This window comes from Lissotriton helveticus, chromosome 9, assembly GCF_964261635.1.
Source record: "Lissotriton helveticus chromosome 9, aLisHel1.1, whole genome shotgun sequence".
In the NCBI taxonomy this organism is placed as follows: Eukaryota; Metazoa; Chordata; class Amphibia; order Caudata; family Salamandridae; genus Lissotriton; species Lissotriton helveticus.
The window spans coordinates 1,000,399,561-1,000,416,497 of record NC_136070.1 but is presented as its reverse complement, the minus strand read 5'-3'; the positions used below and the strand labels follow the sequence as shown (position 1 = coordinate 1,000,416,497).

The 16,937-nt window shown below is 44.8% G+C and overlaps 1 protein-coding gene across 2 annotated transcripts in view; it reads left to right on the top strand.

Annotated features, from left to right (window-relative positions):
* FBXO27 (F-box protein 27) overlaps positions 1-16,937 on the top strand; it is a 282,101-nt gene that overhangs the window by 33,159 nt on the left and 232,005 nt on the right. The window contains exon 2 of one of the 2 annotated variants that reach the window (XM_078661312.1): positions 5,859-5,973. The exons of the other annotated variant lie outside the window; for it this stretch is intronic. Within the exon in view, the coding sequence (XP_078517438.1) occupies positions 5,859-5,973 (115 nt within the window). The remainder of the gene's footprint in view (positions 1-5,858; positions 5,974-16,937) is intronic. 2 annotated transcript variants of the gene reach the window in all.

Sequence of the window (16,937 nt, the reverse complement as noted above, 5' to 3'; positions counted from 1 at the left end):
TGATGGCGGAATAGCTCTGCCTCACATGCAACTGTACTATTGGGTGGCGCAGTTGAAAGTCATTAATCACTGGCTGCATGCCCTGCAGGGCGACCCGGCGTACTTGGCAGACAGATATCAACTAGGGGTACCGGGCTTGCTCGCACCGCTGTATCATAGGGGGAAAGCGAATAAGCTAATGGGACCGACCAAGCACACAGTGACTCTCTGGCACAGCGCACAAGCGAAGCTTAAATGGAGGGGAGTTATAACAAAAATGACGCCGTTGTGGGACACCAGGGCGCTCGGAAGCCTGAGACAATCCAAAGGTTTCAATGCATGGGACACCATAGGAATATCAACGGTGGGAGACATGTGGGCGGCAGGTGGGGTAGTCCCATTTCCACAACTCCAACAGACCTAGGCCCAAACGAAACATATCGCTACATCCAAATTCGTCATGCACTTCTGGCGGCGATACCAGCGGGAACCACAGTTCCGGAGTCATCGCCGCTAGAGGACAGACTGCTAACAGGGTACATGCAAACAGGTGCCACATCCCTCACATACCGTAAGTTACTGCACAACTTGCCGGACCCCTTACTCACATTGCGAGAGAAGTGGGTAGGAGAATTGGGTGACATGGATGAAACTGACTGGACTGAGGCACTAGCCTCCCCCAGGGAGGCGGGCATATCGGCAACATTCCGTCTAGTCCAATTAAAGGTTCTACACCGCATATACTTCACAAGGACAACCTTGTATAAATTACACAGGGCGGACAGCCCGCACTGCCTGAGGGGGTGTGGTGGGGACGGTACCTTCCTGCATACACTCTGGGAGTGCCCTAAAATTGCGGAATATTGGAGACGTATAGCCCGCACCATCTCACAGACGCTAGAAACGACACTGGTGCCAGACCCCCGTACGGCCCTATTACATGTCTGGGGACCGACGGACCTCACACGCCAAGGAAGGTTATGGACGACAGTGGGATACATGGTAGCGAAGCGGGACATAGCACAAAAGTGGGGGGCGGCAGAGACACCTACACTGGGCCAATGGTGCAACAACATGGATATGATTATGGTGACGGAAAGAGCGGTGTACAAACAGAGAGCCAATCCACGTAAATGGAATGCAATATGGACACCCTGGAATAAATATCGGGAAGACATATGCGACCCGCTGGATGAAGATGACACCGACAGTTCGGATGAGGAGGACCTGGATGAATGAAGGTGAATGTTGTGGCCTTAGGGGGTTCCTAGGAGACCTGGATGAATGAAGGTGAATGTTGTGGCCTTAGGGGGTTCCTAGGAGAGGTACACGATGGGGTGGAATCCTGGGAGGGACTAACCACTTTAATGACGGACGGAACCGCAGGGAGAGCAAGTCACGTGCGCAGAGCTGTAAGATGTTCTTCACAATACTGAATCAAGAGTTACAGTTATGTTTATAAAATACAAAAGTGAGAGGCACTGATGCTCAGAACCAATATTTACTCGCATGTGTACATACTCCGATACTGACGCTGCCGGACCGCTGGTTGTCGGCTAAATAGCTGTGTGACATATTTAATAACAAATGAATGAAAAAATAGCCGGCCTCCGGGTTGTAGGCGCAATAGCTGTATTAATGACAAATGTTAATAAACCTCTTACGAATCAAAAAAAAAATGCATTTCGGGCGTGTTGGGGCCCTTCGTCAGGGAGCAATACTGAGAAAAAAAACAGAAAAACATAATGTATTCTGATGCTGTTAGCATCAACAATGTAGTATGTATACCCATATTATCCTGGTGTTTCGTGATGCTCAACACGCGTTAAAAAGGTGGTATGTCGCGTGTGAATCCGTGACTCTATACTGTCCCCTTATAACCTTAATACCCACATAGTGATAGGTAAAATAATCAAAAAACCGCATCAGAAACGAAACTTACATGCCGTCTGTTGGTGGCAAGCTAACAATCTATGGAAGAAATAGTACAAAAAGACGAATAAGTCCCATGTTAACCAACATAATATGTCGGTGTTGCTCCCTGGTGGGGGGCCTCGGTGTGCCCGATATGCATTGGAGTTGGAGTTTGCTTCAGTAATGCCGTTTTGAACTTGTTTACAATTTTTGAATGATAAAAAGAAAGTTCAAAGAAACTACGTGAAACAATAAATGAAGTATTTTTCACCATGAAAAAAAAAAATATTAAATTTAATTGTTTTATATTTTTGTTGAAGTTTGGGTGCTCTTACAGGTGACGTATCCGACCCTATACGTCTTCAATTACTGAAACGAAATGTGCGCACATACACCATGAACGCATCCCTGTAGTTAGGCACACCTTTTGGTTCTTCGAAGAAGACTCATACCAACCAAGGGGTGATTGTTGTATGATTTAATGTTCAAATTGATTAATATTCATCAATATTCTCTTTCAATCTCTTTTTTCCATCTCAGCGTGAAAGTTCCACATTTTGTTTAATTTGCAATACTCATGTCATTATATAACGATGCTCCAATGCATTTCGGGCTCCATCGCCCTTTATCAAGGAGCTCTGCAAACAAAAAACAACAAACAAAAAGCTGTAGCCCATCATATCAAATATAGAACGCTGATGTTTGCATTTGACGTACATAGCTAACCATCTAAGTGAATTCATGTCGTAGGGTGGTGGGTATTGCATGCACAGGTCTACCCAGTGAAATAAGTGCAGTGGCAGCGTAACGAAGTGACCAGGTGCTAGTAAAAAAGTGGCGCTTACATGAAACGGCTTAACTGGGACCGGGTAATCGGCTGCAGAGAGAATGGTAAAAACATCGAGGTTAGTGGTATCTCACTCAAAGGAGATACGAGTTGTACAACTCACGGTTTGTCAGTGGGATGAGACGCCAACTTACCAAAGTGGAAAAGCAGTCTTCACACTTCAACCTCGCGGCTCGTTGGGGTCAAGTATCCACGCCGGGGGAATAAAGCACGCCCGCAGCGGGAGTGTGCTGGTGATTAAACAAAAAGTGAATCGGGCAGGAGTTAAAGGTAACGCGGAAGTGAAAGAGTCGATCCCTGATAGGTTCACGGTCCGGTCACATGACCGTTAGTAACAAAAAACGGACTAAGTGAGAGACGTCCGGTGAAAAGTGAGTGGCCATGTTGGAAGAGTGAAAAAGTAAATATTACATGTGTATGAACAGAATAAACATCAATTTGACAGCTATATATGTATAATCACAGGTAGCACAAAAGCGTTATGCAGTAGGAAATCACCCTTAGGTGATTACAAAAAGCAGCTAAGTTCAGTTCGATCATTAAGCCCAAATGGCTTCAGAGTTTGTAGTCGATATATCCAGGCTGTCTCTCGCTGGAGTAGTGCCTTATTGTTGTCTTTCCCTTCTTTTTTCTCGACAATCTCCAATACCAAAAACTTTAGTTGTGCTATGCTGTGTTTTTGATTTTTCTTTCTGTTTTTCCAATGTAGGTTTTCCCTCATTTATTTGCTCAAGTGTCCATGTGGGAAAACCTACATTGGAAAAACGGAAAGAAAAATCAAGGTACGTCTCAATGAGCATAAATCGAAAATTCGCACGAAAAATGAAAAATCCAGCATTGCAATGCATTTTCTCGAGCAAAAACACAGCATAGCACAACTAAAGTTTTTGGTATTGGAGATTGTCGAGAAAAAAGAAGGGAAAGACAACAATAAGGCACTACCCCAGCGAGAGACAGCCTGGATATATCGACTACAAACTCTGAAGCCACGTTACGCTGCCACTGCACTTATTTCACTGGGTAGACCTGTGCATGCAATACCCACCACCCTACGACATGAATTCACTTAGATGGTTAGCTATGTACATTAAATGCAAACATCAGCATTCTATATTTGATATGATGGGCTACAGCTTTTTGTTTGTTGTTTTTTGTTTGCAGAGCTCCTTGATAAAGGGCGATGGAGCCCGAAATGCATTGGAGCATCGTTATATAATGACATGAGTATTGCAAATTAAACAAAATGTGGAACTTTCACGCTGAGATGGAAAAAAGAGATTGAAAGAGAATATTGATGAATATTAATCAATTTGAACATTAAATCATACAACAATCACCCCTTGGTTGGTATGAGTCTTCTTCGAAGAACCAAAAGGTGTGCCTAACTACAGGGATACGTTCATGGTGTATGTGCGCACATTTCGTTTCAGAAAATGAAGGACCCCATCTTGGTCTCGAGTTGGACATCCCGCGAGGGATGTCAGACCAGTTCGTGCTGGAGCTTCTGCAGGCCGGACCTCAGCGTCTTGTTTCAGCGTGGAAGCTTCTCCTCTGCTTATCTAGCGTTGTTATGGTTCTTTTATACAATAAAGTTAGTCTCGGGGTTCCTTACACAATCAATATGTTGTTAGTACGATTATGCAAATGAGCTTAGAAAAATACTTGCGTGTAGGCAAAGTAGTTCTTTCGCCCTAGGATGAAGATGACCATGACTTTTACAGAGTATGTTCATGCTGTTATGTACCTCATGTGCAGGGATCTTTCTAAGAATCCTCATTCATAATAAATGAGGCTAGTTTCAAGGAAAGCGATCACCATTTATTCAGCACAAAAGTGGGTAAAAGGTCAGTGCTAGAACCGTTATGCAGAGCGAGGTAGGACAAATGTAGGTAAAAGGTAGTGTAGCTAGCTAGGCCTAGATTGGGGTGCATAACCAAGATAGTTGCCTGTTCTGGGCTTTTATTATAGTGGAAGTTGATTCAAAAGTGCTAGAATGTGCTCCAGTAATTGCTGCTGCACAGGCAGAGTAAGAGAGAAAGACTTGATATTAGCCTCTGTCTTTAATTATACTGTGATTTTATTGTAAAGCATGGAGGCCAAAATTATGCCTCTTCAAAGCCTTGTTGCAGCTGAAATCACAGGTTTAAAATACAATCTCTTGAAAACTGAATTACCAGACCAAACCTAGAATGTCATGCAACCATCCCCAAAAAGGTATGCCTTTTGAAGTCATCGCCTTCCCTGAATGTCTTCAAACACAGAAACCTTTACGCCTGCTTCCCTCTTCAGCTCTGTCGAACATTTAACTAGTGTAGGCAGTGCATCCTGCTTTAAAGGTTACTTAATTAAAGCCCTCAACTGGTACACTGAATCTCCCCTCAGGAGCGTAGTTCTAATCTTATATTTTTAAAGAAATCTCGTAACACATGAGTTCTATTTATCATGAAAACACAGATAAAAAATACCTGCTGACAAAGTGTTGGTCCTCCTATGAAGATAGAAACAAACCCTGTCTAGCTGATCTCTCAAATCGAAAGCCCTTGCATCAAAAACCTTGTAAACGAAACTAAGCACCGCAACATAACTAGTTTCGTAGATTACATCTTCAGGGACAATCGCTTGTCAGGATCCCAAGCATCTAATATCTGTAAAACCAAATTTACATCTCACAAAATTCTATTTTAGTAAAATATTCTTTGCACACTTATTATCAACTGTCAAACCAACCCATTCATCTGGGCACTAGGCCGTGCCCAGCAGAAATCGCTGAATGGTGCAAATTCACTGTATTGTACTTAAGTCAAGCTCGTCAACTCTGCCAAAAAACATCACAATCTTGATCCCAAAAAGGTTAAGGGCCCAAGTAGGGGCAGCCTGTACCCACAATGTGGCCCATGATGAATGTTCAGATTAATATGCCCTACTGGGGATAAATATGACAGACTGCCAAACCACGAAGTTGTGGAGTTTACCATGCTAATTTAACCACTGCCTGCCTTATTTCTATGTATACATATTTTTCATATTTCTATTTAGTCATTTTATGGCAGTCCTCTTTTTTTTCCATACATTGTTTGTAAACCATCTTTTTTGTCCACGTATGCCCATCTGTTTTCAGAAGGATTATCTCACTGGGAAGTCGATAACGGGGGAAACGGATGGGATGTCGTTGAAACTGATTGCTGCATCGTTGGAGCAAGGTCACAGTCGAAGGCCTTTGTATCTTCTTTTGAGTAAGTGTTCAGGCTGAGCCGTGCTTCAGGCTTCGTTTGTCATCGACCAGCATATTGGATACAACAGCTACACCTTTACTTAAAGCTTCACTTTTTAATCTTTATTTGTATGCTCATCATTTGCTTCCCTTTAGTTTTCGTCTGCATTGAAATTCCTGGATGCTAAAATAAAGTTAACCTATCTCTATTTCCCCCCTTAAATATGCTTTTGTCCAGGTATGGAGATTGCTCCTGTCTTCTCTCGGGCTCATTTACTTCTTATGGGACAGGTCTCTTGAGCTGTGGATACTTCAAGTAATCTACTGTTTGAGGGCATAAGAGTATCTTAGTCTGCCGTTCTAAAAACATAGACTTTATTTTGTCTTCAACTTTACTGTTGCTGATTTCTCCCTCTGTCACTTTTTAGGTCTAGACAGCGCAAGCTGTCTGGTTGCAAAATATCTATTGTTAAGTTACAGAGGGCTTGGTATCTAATCATTGATTACCATTGGTTTACTTTGTTGTAGTTCTCATTAGCTTTCTTCCTATTTGATATCTTGCCTACCCCCTTCTTGTGTTTGTTTCTCTCCTGGAGCAAAGCCTATTTACCATCCTTTTGATTGGACCACTTGATTCGTCCACAACCTGTATTCAGGGAACTACTTTTTTTTCCAGCACTCTATGGGAACACGTTTTCTTCTCTCTCCCTCATGTGTTGAAATAACTACCCTCATGCTTTCTGTATTGCTGCCTGTCTGAACCCCAGCTTTTCTTCTCCATCTCAGACCTCTGTCAACAACTGTTACCTCTGCTCCTAATTAGCTACTTTACTATAATTTCACACCTCTACTTCTGTCCTTTTATCTCGCCCTTTCTTCTGTAACATGCCTCATACACTGTCTCCAGCTGGATGCTGAAAGAACAAGCATTTGCAATGCAATAGGTCTCGCATGAGGAAAGTTTGAGCTATTGGTCTTGTGAATGACAATTTTTTTATTTATGTGTTGGTTTTGAAAATAGCTAAATTAATAGCTTTGTCATTTACAATGCCAATAGTTATAACTTTCGCAAATGTGACACCTATAACCTGGGGTTGCGCTGAGTGATGCTGTGGTGGTGCTGAGTGGTGCTGTGGTGGTGCTGAGTGATGCTGTGGTGGTGCTGTGGTGGTGCTGTGGTGGTGCTGTGGTGGTGCTGTGGTGGTGCTGAGTGGTGCTGTGGTGGTGCTGAGTGGTGCTGTGGTGGTGCTGAGTGGTGCTGTGGTGGTGCTGAGTGATGCTGCGGTGGTGCTGAGTGGTGCTGTGGTGGTGCTGAGTGGTGCTGCTGAGTGATGCTGTGGTGGTGCTGAGTGGTGCTGTGGTGGTGCTGAGTGATGCTGTGGTGGTGCTGAGTGATGCTGTGGTGGTGCTGAGTGGTGCTGTGGTGGTGCTGAGTGGTGCTGTGGTGGTGCTCAGTGGTGCTGTGGTGGTGCTGAGTGATGCTGTGGTGGTGCTGAGTGGTGCAGTGTTGGTGCTGAGTGGTGCTGTGGTGGTGCTGACTGATGCTGGAGTGGCGCTGAGTGATGCTGTGGTGGTGCTGAGTGATGCTGTGGTGGTGCTGAGTGGTGCTGAGTGATGCTGTGGTGGTGCTGAGTGATGTGGAAGGGAAGGGAAGAAAGAACGAAAGAAAGAAGGGAGGAAGGAAAGAAAGAAAGGAATGAAAGGAAGGAAGGAAAGGAAGGGAAGGAAAGAAAGGATGAAAGGAAAGAAAGAAAGGATTCTAATTGCAAGTGTCAACATGAATAGGCTTGTTTTGAAGATGTGTTACTTTTTTCAGCCGCTGCTTAATAAAACCCGCGATAAAGGCTGCCCTGGCGTGTCCTGTAGCCCCGTGCACTGCGCTGCTGCGTGTCACCGGAACGGCATCTGGAAGGCAGCTTTTATGATCACGTCGCCGTGTCGGGGGAATAAAATGAGCCTATGCACTGCTTTCAGACCGGTGGAACAGCAGGCCTACTTGCGGGCCTTCAAAGAGGTGGCGAAGTCTGCTGGCTGGCGCGGCTCCTGGAAGCTATCCGAGCCTCTGAAATTGCCTCAGCGCCCGAAGCTGCGTGTTACATGGCATTAAGGCTGCTTATTAAAAGCCCCAAATCATTAGCCGAACTCCCCACGGGACAAAAGGCTCGTTAGAAGCGCGGCAATGTTTTTAACAGTACCGCGCTCCCACGACACATGCAACACAAAAACTAAACTCAGATTAGGGAAAAAAGGGAAAAATACTTCAAGCAACTGGTGTGATTCATTTGGAAGCACGGAAGCACTGAAGCCCTGCATTTATAGAAGGCGGGTTGACAGGATGACTGAAAAGAAAACAATCCAATTTAATTTCAGTGCAGCCAGCAGAACTGTCAAATTTGTGACCTCTGGATAATGGTCTACCGGTCCCAAGGAATACATGTTAATTTGTATAACTGCAGGACCCCAAGAAGTCGACAAGCAGTACCAAAAAAAGAACAGCAAAAAGCTGCAATTTAGTTCTCTTCTACACGGAACGTTTAGCACAGCACAGAGATGATCAGCAACCACACGACATTCTTATTATTGTATTGAAATGTTTAAACGGCTTAACCAATCCATTTATCATACACACATTAATAATAATTAGTCAATAAATGGTAACTGCATTTCATGAATATAAATCATTTGATAATTACGCAAATTGTGACATCAGGTTTAATTGCTAATTAACATTAGAATAACTATACTGCATATTTTGTTGACTAGAATCTTCAAATACAGCGCTATATTTGCATCAACAATAGCTATCCTGTTTTGTGGGAATTGGTTTAACAACAGAAGAAAAAGACTCCAGTTTAATGCAAGTTAACTAACAAAATATACATGATGTATCATTGCACACGCTGACAGAATATCACATCAATAAGTGATTTGTTTTATCCTCATGAGACGATAGCTACGCAACTCCATATCTACGTTTAACATTTACTTTATGGATTTATTTATCATTTTTATATAGCACACTGACACCCGGACACTTATTAACGTGCTTTACACTGAACTAAACAGGTTTACATTAAGATGAGTTAGGAATTAAGGGAAGCGCGGGGAAAGGGGTGGACCCAATGGAAACAAGCTCTTGGCATTGCTGTGATTAGGGGGGGAGGAGAAATGCGGCTCGGGAGCAAATGGTAACGAGCGCGTGAATGGGAAGAGCGGCCGTGGGAGGGGAAGTCCCGAGCCTCTGAAATGGCCTCATTATTATTGTATTGAAATGTTTAAACAGCTTAACCAATCCATTTATCACACACACATTAATAATAATTAGTCAATAAATGGTAACTGCATGTCATGAATATAAATCAATTGATAATTACGCAAATTGTGACATCAGGTTTAATTGCTAATTGACATTAGAATTTCTATGCTGCATATTTTGTTGACTAGAATCTTCAAATACAGCGCTATATTTGCATCAATAGCTATCCTGTTTTGTGGGAATTGGTTTAACAACAGAAGAAAAAGACTCCAGTTTAATGCAAGTTAGCTAACAAAATATACATGATGTATCATTGCACACGCTGACAGAATACCACATCAATAAGTGATTTGTTTTATCCTCATGAGATGATAGCTACGCAACTCCATATCTACGGTTAACATTTACTTTATGGATTTATTTAAAATTTTTATATAGCACACTGACACCAGGACACTTTTTAAACGTGCTTTACACTGAACTAAACAGGTTTACATTAAGATGAGTTAGGAATGAAGGAAAGCGCCGGGAAAGGGCTGGACCCGATGGAAACAAGCTATTGGCATTGCTGTGATTAGGGGGGGGAGGAGAAATGCGGCTCGGGAGCAAATGGTAACGAGCGCATGAATGGGAAGAGCGGCCGTGGGAGGTGGGAGGGGAAGTCCCGAGCCTCTGAAATGGCCTCAGCGCCTGCAGCTGCGTGTTACATGGCGTTAAGGCTGCTTATTAAAAGCCCCAAATCATTAGCCGAACTCCCCACGGGATAAAAGGCTCGTTAGAAGCGTGGCAATGTTTTCAACAGTACCGCGCTCCCATGACACATGCAACCTGCAAACTAAACTCAGATTAGGGAAAAAAGGGAAAAATACTTAAAGCAACCGGTGTGATTCATTTGAAAGCACTGAAGCCCCGCATTTATAAAAAGCGGGTTGACATTGCACACGCTGACAAAATAGCACATCAATAAGTGAATCGTTTTATTCTCATGAGATGATAGCTACGCAACTCCATATCTATGGTTAACATTTACTTTATGGATTTGTGGCCGTGAAGCAGGGGGCGGGGCAGCGGAACCCTTTGATGTAGCTCACGGCCTGGCGGCCAAGAAAGTGCAAGCAATTAGGGGGAGGAGAAATGAGGCCAGCGCGTACTGCGCACGCTGGGGAAGCCTGTGGGAGGGAGGCTGATGGCTTTGATGTGGGGAAATGCGCGTGCTTGTGTACACGTGATTTCACGTGAACTGTTTGAAATCCGCCCAATGGTTTGAGAACTTATTTTGCCCACTAAAATTCTCCCCTATCCATTCCTGCGGAATGGGATAGGCTCGACCTAAAAATGTGATCACTGCACTAGTCCTTTCAAAACTAGATTATTGCAATAGTCTTTACTTAAACGTGCAAGAAAAGCACTTAAATCGATTGCAACTGGTGCAAAAGGCTGCCGCCATCGAGATTCTTAAGCTACCTAAATATTATTCCATCTCACAGGGACTTCGAAAACTACACTGGTTCCCAATTCACAGCCGGGCTAAATTTAAAACCTTATGCCTTGCTCATAAAGGACTATATAACACAGGCCTGGAGTTTCTCAGGAAGGTTTTTAAATGGTATGTCCCCAATAGAGATCTTCGCTCCACAAACTCTAATACCCTAACTGTTCCTAAATTCAAAAAAGTTAATTGGAAAGGTAGGTGCATCATCTATGGCACAGCTAAGCTATGAAACAGCCTCCTGCCACACATTAGAGCTATTTTCTTCCTTGCTGTCATTCAGGAAGGAGATTAAGACCTGGCTGGCCAATAACTAAAAGGTTCTCTCTCCTCTAGCATGCCTCTTGCTCAGATAGCGCCAAGACACCCTGGAGTATTTGTGCGCTTTCAAAAACTCCATAACATAACATAAAACATGCACATAATTCCACTTTCGACGCCAGGCACTGCCTGACAAGTCCGTCTGAATAAACGCCCGACGCAGGTGCTGGAAACCAGGGTCCGAGCCTCAAGTTCGCGTCCACATCCTGTGAATCTGCGCAAATCACAAATCTCCCCGTGCCTGAATGTGTAATGTAAATACGGAGCTCATGTAAAGCGCTCCAATACCTTCGGGTCGAGATCGCGCTATATAAAAATATGCACACAAAAAAGCGCAGCTCGGATTTTGCTAGGATCATGCATGCCAACAGTAAAGTGAGAGATTAAGAAACAAAATCGGGCGTATGTTGTTTTACGCTATAGCTTCTATTTCAGCAGAGGCAATTTTAGGCAGTTGACCGGTTAAATAAAGCAATTTCAGGCTTTAAAGATCTGGACTACTGAATCGGGTCTGTTCGTATGTGTGTGTCTGTCTCTTGCATAATGCTAAACGCACGCGGCACAGTATTCCACCAACAGTCAGTAGTCCTAGCCTCCCGCCGCCGCTAGGACACTCGTGATCTCCCCGAGCAGGGTGAAGCCGTGAGCTCCTTGAGACCGTCAACATGGCAGAGTCCTTCAGTTTGTCCGACTGTGACGTCATTGGCTTCGACCTGGACCACACGCTGTGCCGCTACAGCCCGCAGGCCACCAGCATGGTGAGTGAGGAGGTGCTCGCTACGCGCTCCTTCTGCCTCTGGACCTACAGTACAGTGTATGCTCTGTACACAATTGTAGGTTCTGAGCAAATTAACACTATTGTAGCGCAAGTAAACGGCCGTAGTCTCCCTGTTAAATATAAATAATAATTCCATATGCAAACAATTCAGTATTCAGTGCACTTACAGTTGAACCGTTGTGCCAGGTTCTACGGTACACCGAAACGTGCTATTTGCCGCACGCCTTCAGGTAAACGGTGCGAGTTCTCCACATCTTAGGAAAGTTTTAATCTTTAGAAAAATTACAGCATAGCCATAGTTTGAGCTTAAAAACGATTGGATGTTCTCATCAATTACAATTCATCACTGTTTCGAAAATATATGTTGCCGATGTGTACTTTTGCAATATGATCGAAATAAACGAGGTATGTGGGTTTAGCAACTCACTCCTTCATTTAATTATGCATACAACAATGGCCGCTGCGTTTACCAACGTGAAACCCTGGACTGGACAGTTCCCCGCTTCTATGTGTGCGCAGTCCAATCCTTCTTGGTCGCAAAGTAATCGACCATCTTAGAAGGTGAAGATATTGTTGATAGTGTATGCACGTCCAATTGGCAACTGACCCAGAAGAATGCGTTCTTGGAATTGGCTTCACAGCGACGGCCACTTCCCCGCTATAAGTTTACTAATGTACTCTTAATGGAAAAATCCCACCAGTTCTAAATGCAACACATGTTACACAGTATTTGACTGGACCGTCCCACTCTAATATTTACGGAAAAGTGAGAGTAATAAACTTTTCACAATCGAAACCGGTAGATACTGCGAACATAAAAAAAAAAAACAAGCGAAGGATAATGTCGTGAGCATGCGCCTCAGCTGTACGGGCGCACACTCAGTCACGCTGTGCGCGTTTCCATGTACCGTGAGCGTGCACATCGGACGTCTAAGAAGCTCGTCATCCGCGAAGCCAGACGGAAGATTTGCGGTGCGTGATCATGGAGAGCCCCGACTGCTGCCAAGCCTGCGTCGCTGACACACACCTGAGGAGGAAAGACCGGCCTGGAGAGCAGCAGGGGAGTCCTGAGTCAGCCCGGTGAGTAGGGGGGACGTGTTTTGTGGTGCATCAGGCTAGCGAGACAGGAGATGGGCACTTCGAGTGTATGGATGTGCGTGTGTGACTGTGTGTGTGTGTGTGTGCGCGCGTGAGCAGGTTGGGGGGGTCACCTGTGTGTGTGTGAGCGTGTGTGTATACTGTATGTGTGTGTGTGTGTGTGTGTGTGTGTGTGTGTGTGTGTGTGTGTGTGTGTGTGTGTGTGTGTGTGTGTGTGTGTGTGTGTGTGTGTGTGTGTGTGTGTGTGTGTGCGCGTGCGTGAATGAGAGGCATGGCTGACTGACTGAGATGTGCACGGCTCGGGAGGCGGGGCATGCGCGTCCACGAGGTGCAATCGGCGCTCGTGCCCCGGTCTGTGGTCCCTTCAGAGCTAAGTGGGCAGCAATAGGTCTTTCGCTGACGCGAGACCTAAAAAAGCTGATCTGTAGGAATATGATGGTGGAGATGTATGTTCTCCGAGCATGGAGGCGAAAATACCAATGCAGCTGATCAGCATTCCAGCTCAGGCATCAAAGGGCTTTCTATCCAAGAAGAAACAAACTGGTAGATATCAAATCTTGCAGTGGCTTCATGCTCCCTAATCCCGGTGATCTAGCAAAGTCTCCTTCCAGGAACCTGCAGCATAATTTGTTCATCCAGAAGCATACAGTAGGATTTGTTCATGGAAAACTGTGGCACTTCCTGACCGCGTAAGTGGCCTGTCTCCCACTACTTGCAACTGTTTATTTTTCTTTATGTTTACAGTTTTTTTTATAGTGCAAACACGACCCAAAGGGCATCAGAGTGCTTTACATTACTGTAGGAAATTGAACTTTCTGCAGGTGTTCCCCACGCCAATTTCTGCCCTAGTTTGAACAGCTAGATGTTGGTTTTCGACTGACAGTGCACTGAAGCCTACAGTGCACTGAAGCCTGCTAACCAGGCTCCAGTGCCAGTGTTCTTTCCCCTGAAGTGACCAGACTAATTGGCATCCCCAATTGCATAGAGCTTGCCTCCCTTATAAGTCCCTGGTTAGTGGTACCTAGGGCTTGGTTGGTAAAGGGGTACTCTGGGCTTGCAGCACTGGTTGTGCAACCCTGAGTGACCCAATTAAACTAATGACAGCAGGCCTGCCATTGCTGACTGCAGGAACAGTATTCTCTGCAATATTTTGACCTTGTGCGACAGTCCCAGCACTGCTTTTATTATATGTCAGTCACCCCTAGAGAAGGCCTCTTGTGCCCAGGAGGCAGGGTGCAGTATATTAAAAGTGTAGACATTTAAGTGCCAACCTATGTCTCTATAGTGACTTTTCCATTAAAGTGCACTATAAGTTATAGGCGGTCCATAGGGTAACGTGGGACTGGTACCCAGGCATACCGAGATTGCTAGCGTCCTTATGGTACCACCTAAATATATTGAGTTTGGTGTCAAACAACTTGCCTTCTCTCCCTAGAAACAAGTGGGAAGGTTGGCACGCACCCAGGTGCCTACCTTAGAGATTGCCCATCTGATTACCCCAGCTGACATTTACTTTGATTGACAGGCCTGGGTTTCCTGCCCCAGCTGCCTCCAAGACAGGTTTCTTATCTCCTGCCAGGCAGTGTTTGTGCTCCCAGGAGTCAGAACAAAGGCTTGGTCAGGAAGGAGTTCACATCTCCCTCCTCCCAAATGGGCTTGTGAAGTGAGTCACCAGAGTGGTTAGCTTCAAAGGTTACACGAAGCTGATATGCATCCTGGCTGTCTCCCTGAGGAGAACAAAGCCCTCTCCCTTCTTGCCCCTGGCGTGCTGTGCCCAGGAAAGGTGGGAAATTAGGTTTGAAGGAGGTGTACACCTCCAGGAAGGCTAGCTATGTCCCCAGGGTGGGCAAGCCTGCTTTGCACACCTAAAGTGAATCTCTACTATCTTTAGGACGGCAGAAATAGTGGGTTGTGGGTAGGAAAGGTGACCTACACCACCGGATATGGTCACCTCTCTGCAGATTAGCTGCCCGGAGTAGCTGCCCATTGGCTACTAGCTCCTGCACCCCTAACTCCCCTAAATCCAGGATTTAAGGGACACCCCTGACACCAGAATCTCAGATCTGATCGACATACTTCAAAGAAGGACACCAAGAAGACCGTTTTAACCGACAACAAGACTTTGACCCTGTCACAAAGCAAAGCAGGGATACTGGATCCATGGGGCAGCATTGCAATGAGCAACTTTTGTCTGTGGCCAAAACTCTGCACTCCCTGGCAGAGGGACCCCTGGTGGACCAAGAAGAAGTCTGACTCCCCTGGACTGGTGGCAGCAGTCCCCTGCAAACTGCAGGTAAAACGACGTGCTGAATCCGAAGAAGAGCTAGTCATCGGGCTTGCAGAGAAATCGCCCAAAAGTTACGTTGGACAGTGCATGCTGGGAGTTGTAGTCTGGCTTGCACCGAAGTTTCGGCGCTGCTACCACAATTACCTGGATCTCCAGGCATTGACGTTTCTTTGGATTACTTTTATGGCAACCAAGGCTTGTTGCCAGCCAGCATGGCGAGCCACACTTTAAGGCGACCCTACAACAAGTGAATCACAATCACAGAAATAGCAACTGATGTCGGCAACGACTACGCTCTTGTGTACTTGCATCTTCTTCCTGGTGGCGTCGTCTCTGTGTTCTAAGCTTAGTAGCTCTGACCAAGCCCAGAAAACTCAAGTTTGGTCTCAAATCCACCGAATGGTGTGATGAGGAACTTGCTGAGCTGAAATGCCACACCCAACACCTGGAGAGGCAGTGGTGTTAGTCTCAGACAAAGAAAATAAAATCTGCTCCAAGAGACCGAGTAGAGGTTAACGCAAAGCAATCAAGAGCCGAAAAGTACTAGCACTTAGAACACAGTTACAAGGCACCTAGCAGACAAAGAGGTAGTCTTTTATCTACCTGAAACTGCCCAGCGGAGAAGCCCTAAATATTGATCCATGCTCATCCGAACAACACTGTAAAAGAATGTCTTGATTGCTTCGAGGGAGGATTACTAAAATCCTTTAATCTATTGTCTGCACCCCAGAACTGCTACTTTACCACCATATCCCTAAGTGGGCTGCAGTCTTCCATCACACTGATGGAACGGCTAAAGTTCTGAATGTGGACACGAAACTAAAAGCACCCAAATCAAGGGACCATGGTCTGTTGTATTTTTTAAACAATTCTCCATACCCCGAAAATCACAACAGACCTACCTAATCGTATCAATGCCTCCATTTTATCTGGCATAGTTGCTGGCCCCCAGAAACACACCTACATCACCTCGATCCCCTTCTACAAACTGAATATCAGGTGGGGTGTGCGCTCCTTACAAACTGGGTGATTAATCAACAATTCCAAGAAATTATTCCTTGCTCAAAGATTTATGTATTATTTATATTAGGTATAGGGCAATGGGGTAATTGAGTCATAGCAACTTTGCGATGATACAGGACTTGCAAACTAATGAAAACCCATGAGTTAGAATGGAAGGCCACAATGAGCTATTCACAATCGCATGTGGAGGAGTAAACAAGACGTTGATGCCAATTGGCAGTGCGAACGTTTTGGTCAGGTACTTACTTGCAGGAACACTGAGTAGTGCTTGTTCACAATAGCATTTCCCCTTTTTGTCCGGAGAAGTCTGTGGTGTAAGGTATTTATCCTCCACAGTTTATATGCAATACTTAACTCTGTTGTTTTTTCAAGCTAGAATAATAAAAGGTTTATACACTGTGCTATGCTTTGAATTATTTATTTATGGCGCAAACACTTGCTGTTCAATGGCGCTCTGCAGTGACTGAGCATTTAATGCAGCATGGAGTTCCTAATTTAGAAGCTGTAGTGACTTTTTTGTTGTTGATGCTGATGCAGGGTTCTGCTTTTAAGTTTTTTATTCTTGGGTTACGTTTCCGGATGTGAATGTTAATGAGAATATTTTTCATGACTACATTCCCCCTGGCTGCAAATGCATATCGTCCATATGCACTGCTTGAAATTTCTCATACCGTCTAGGAGCCCAAGACTAGGTTTAATAGTGCCCTTCAACACTTAATTGGGACAGTTTGAGT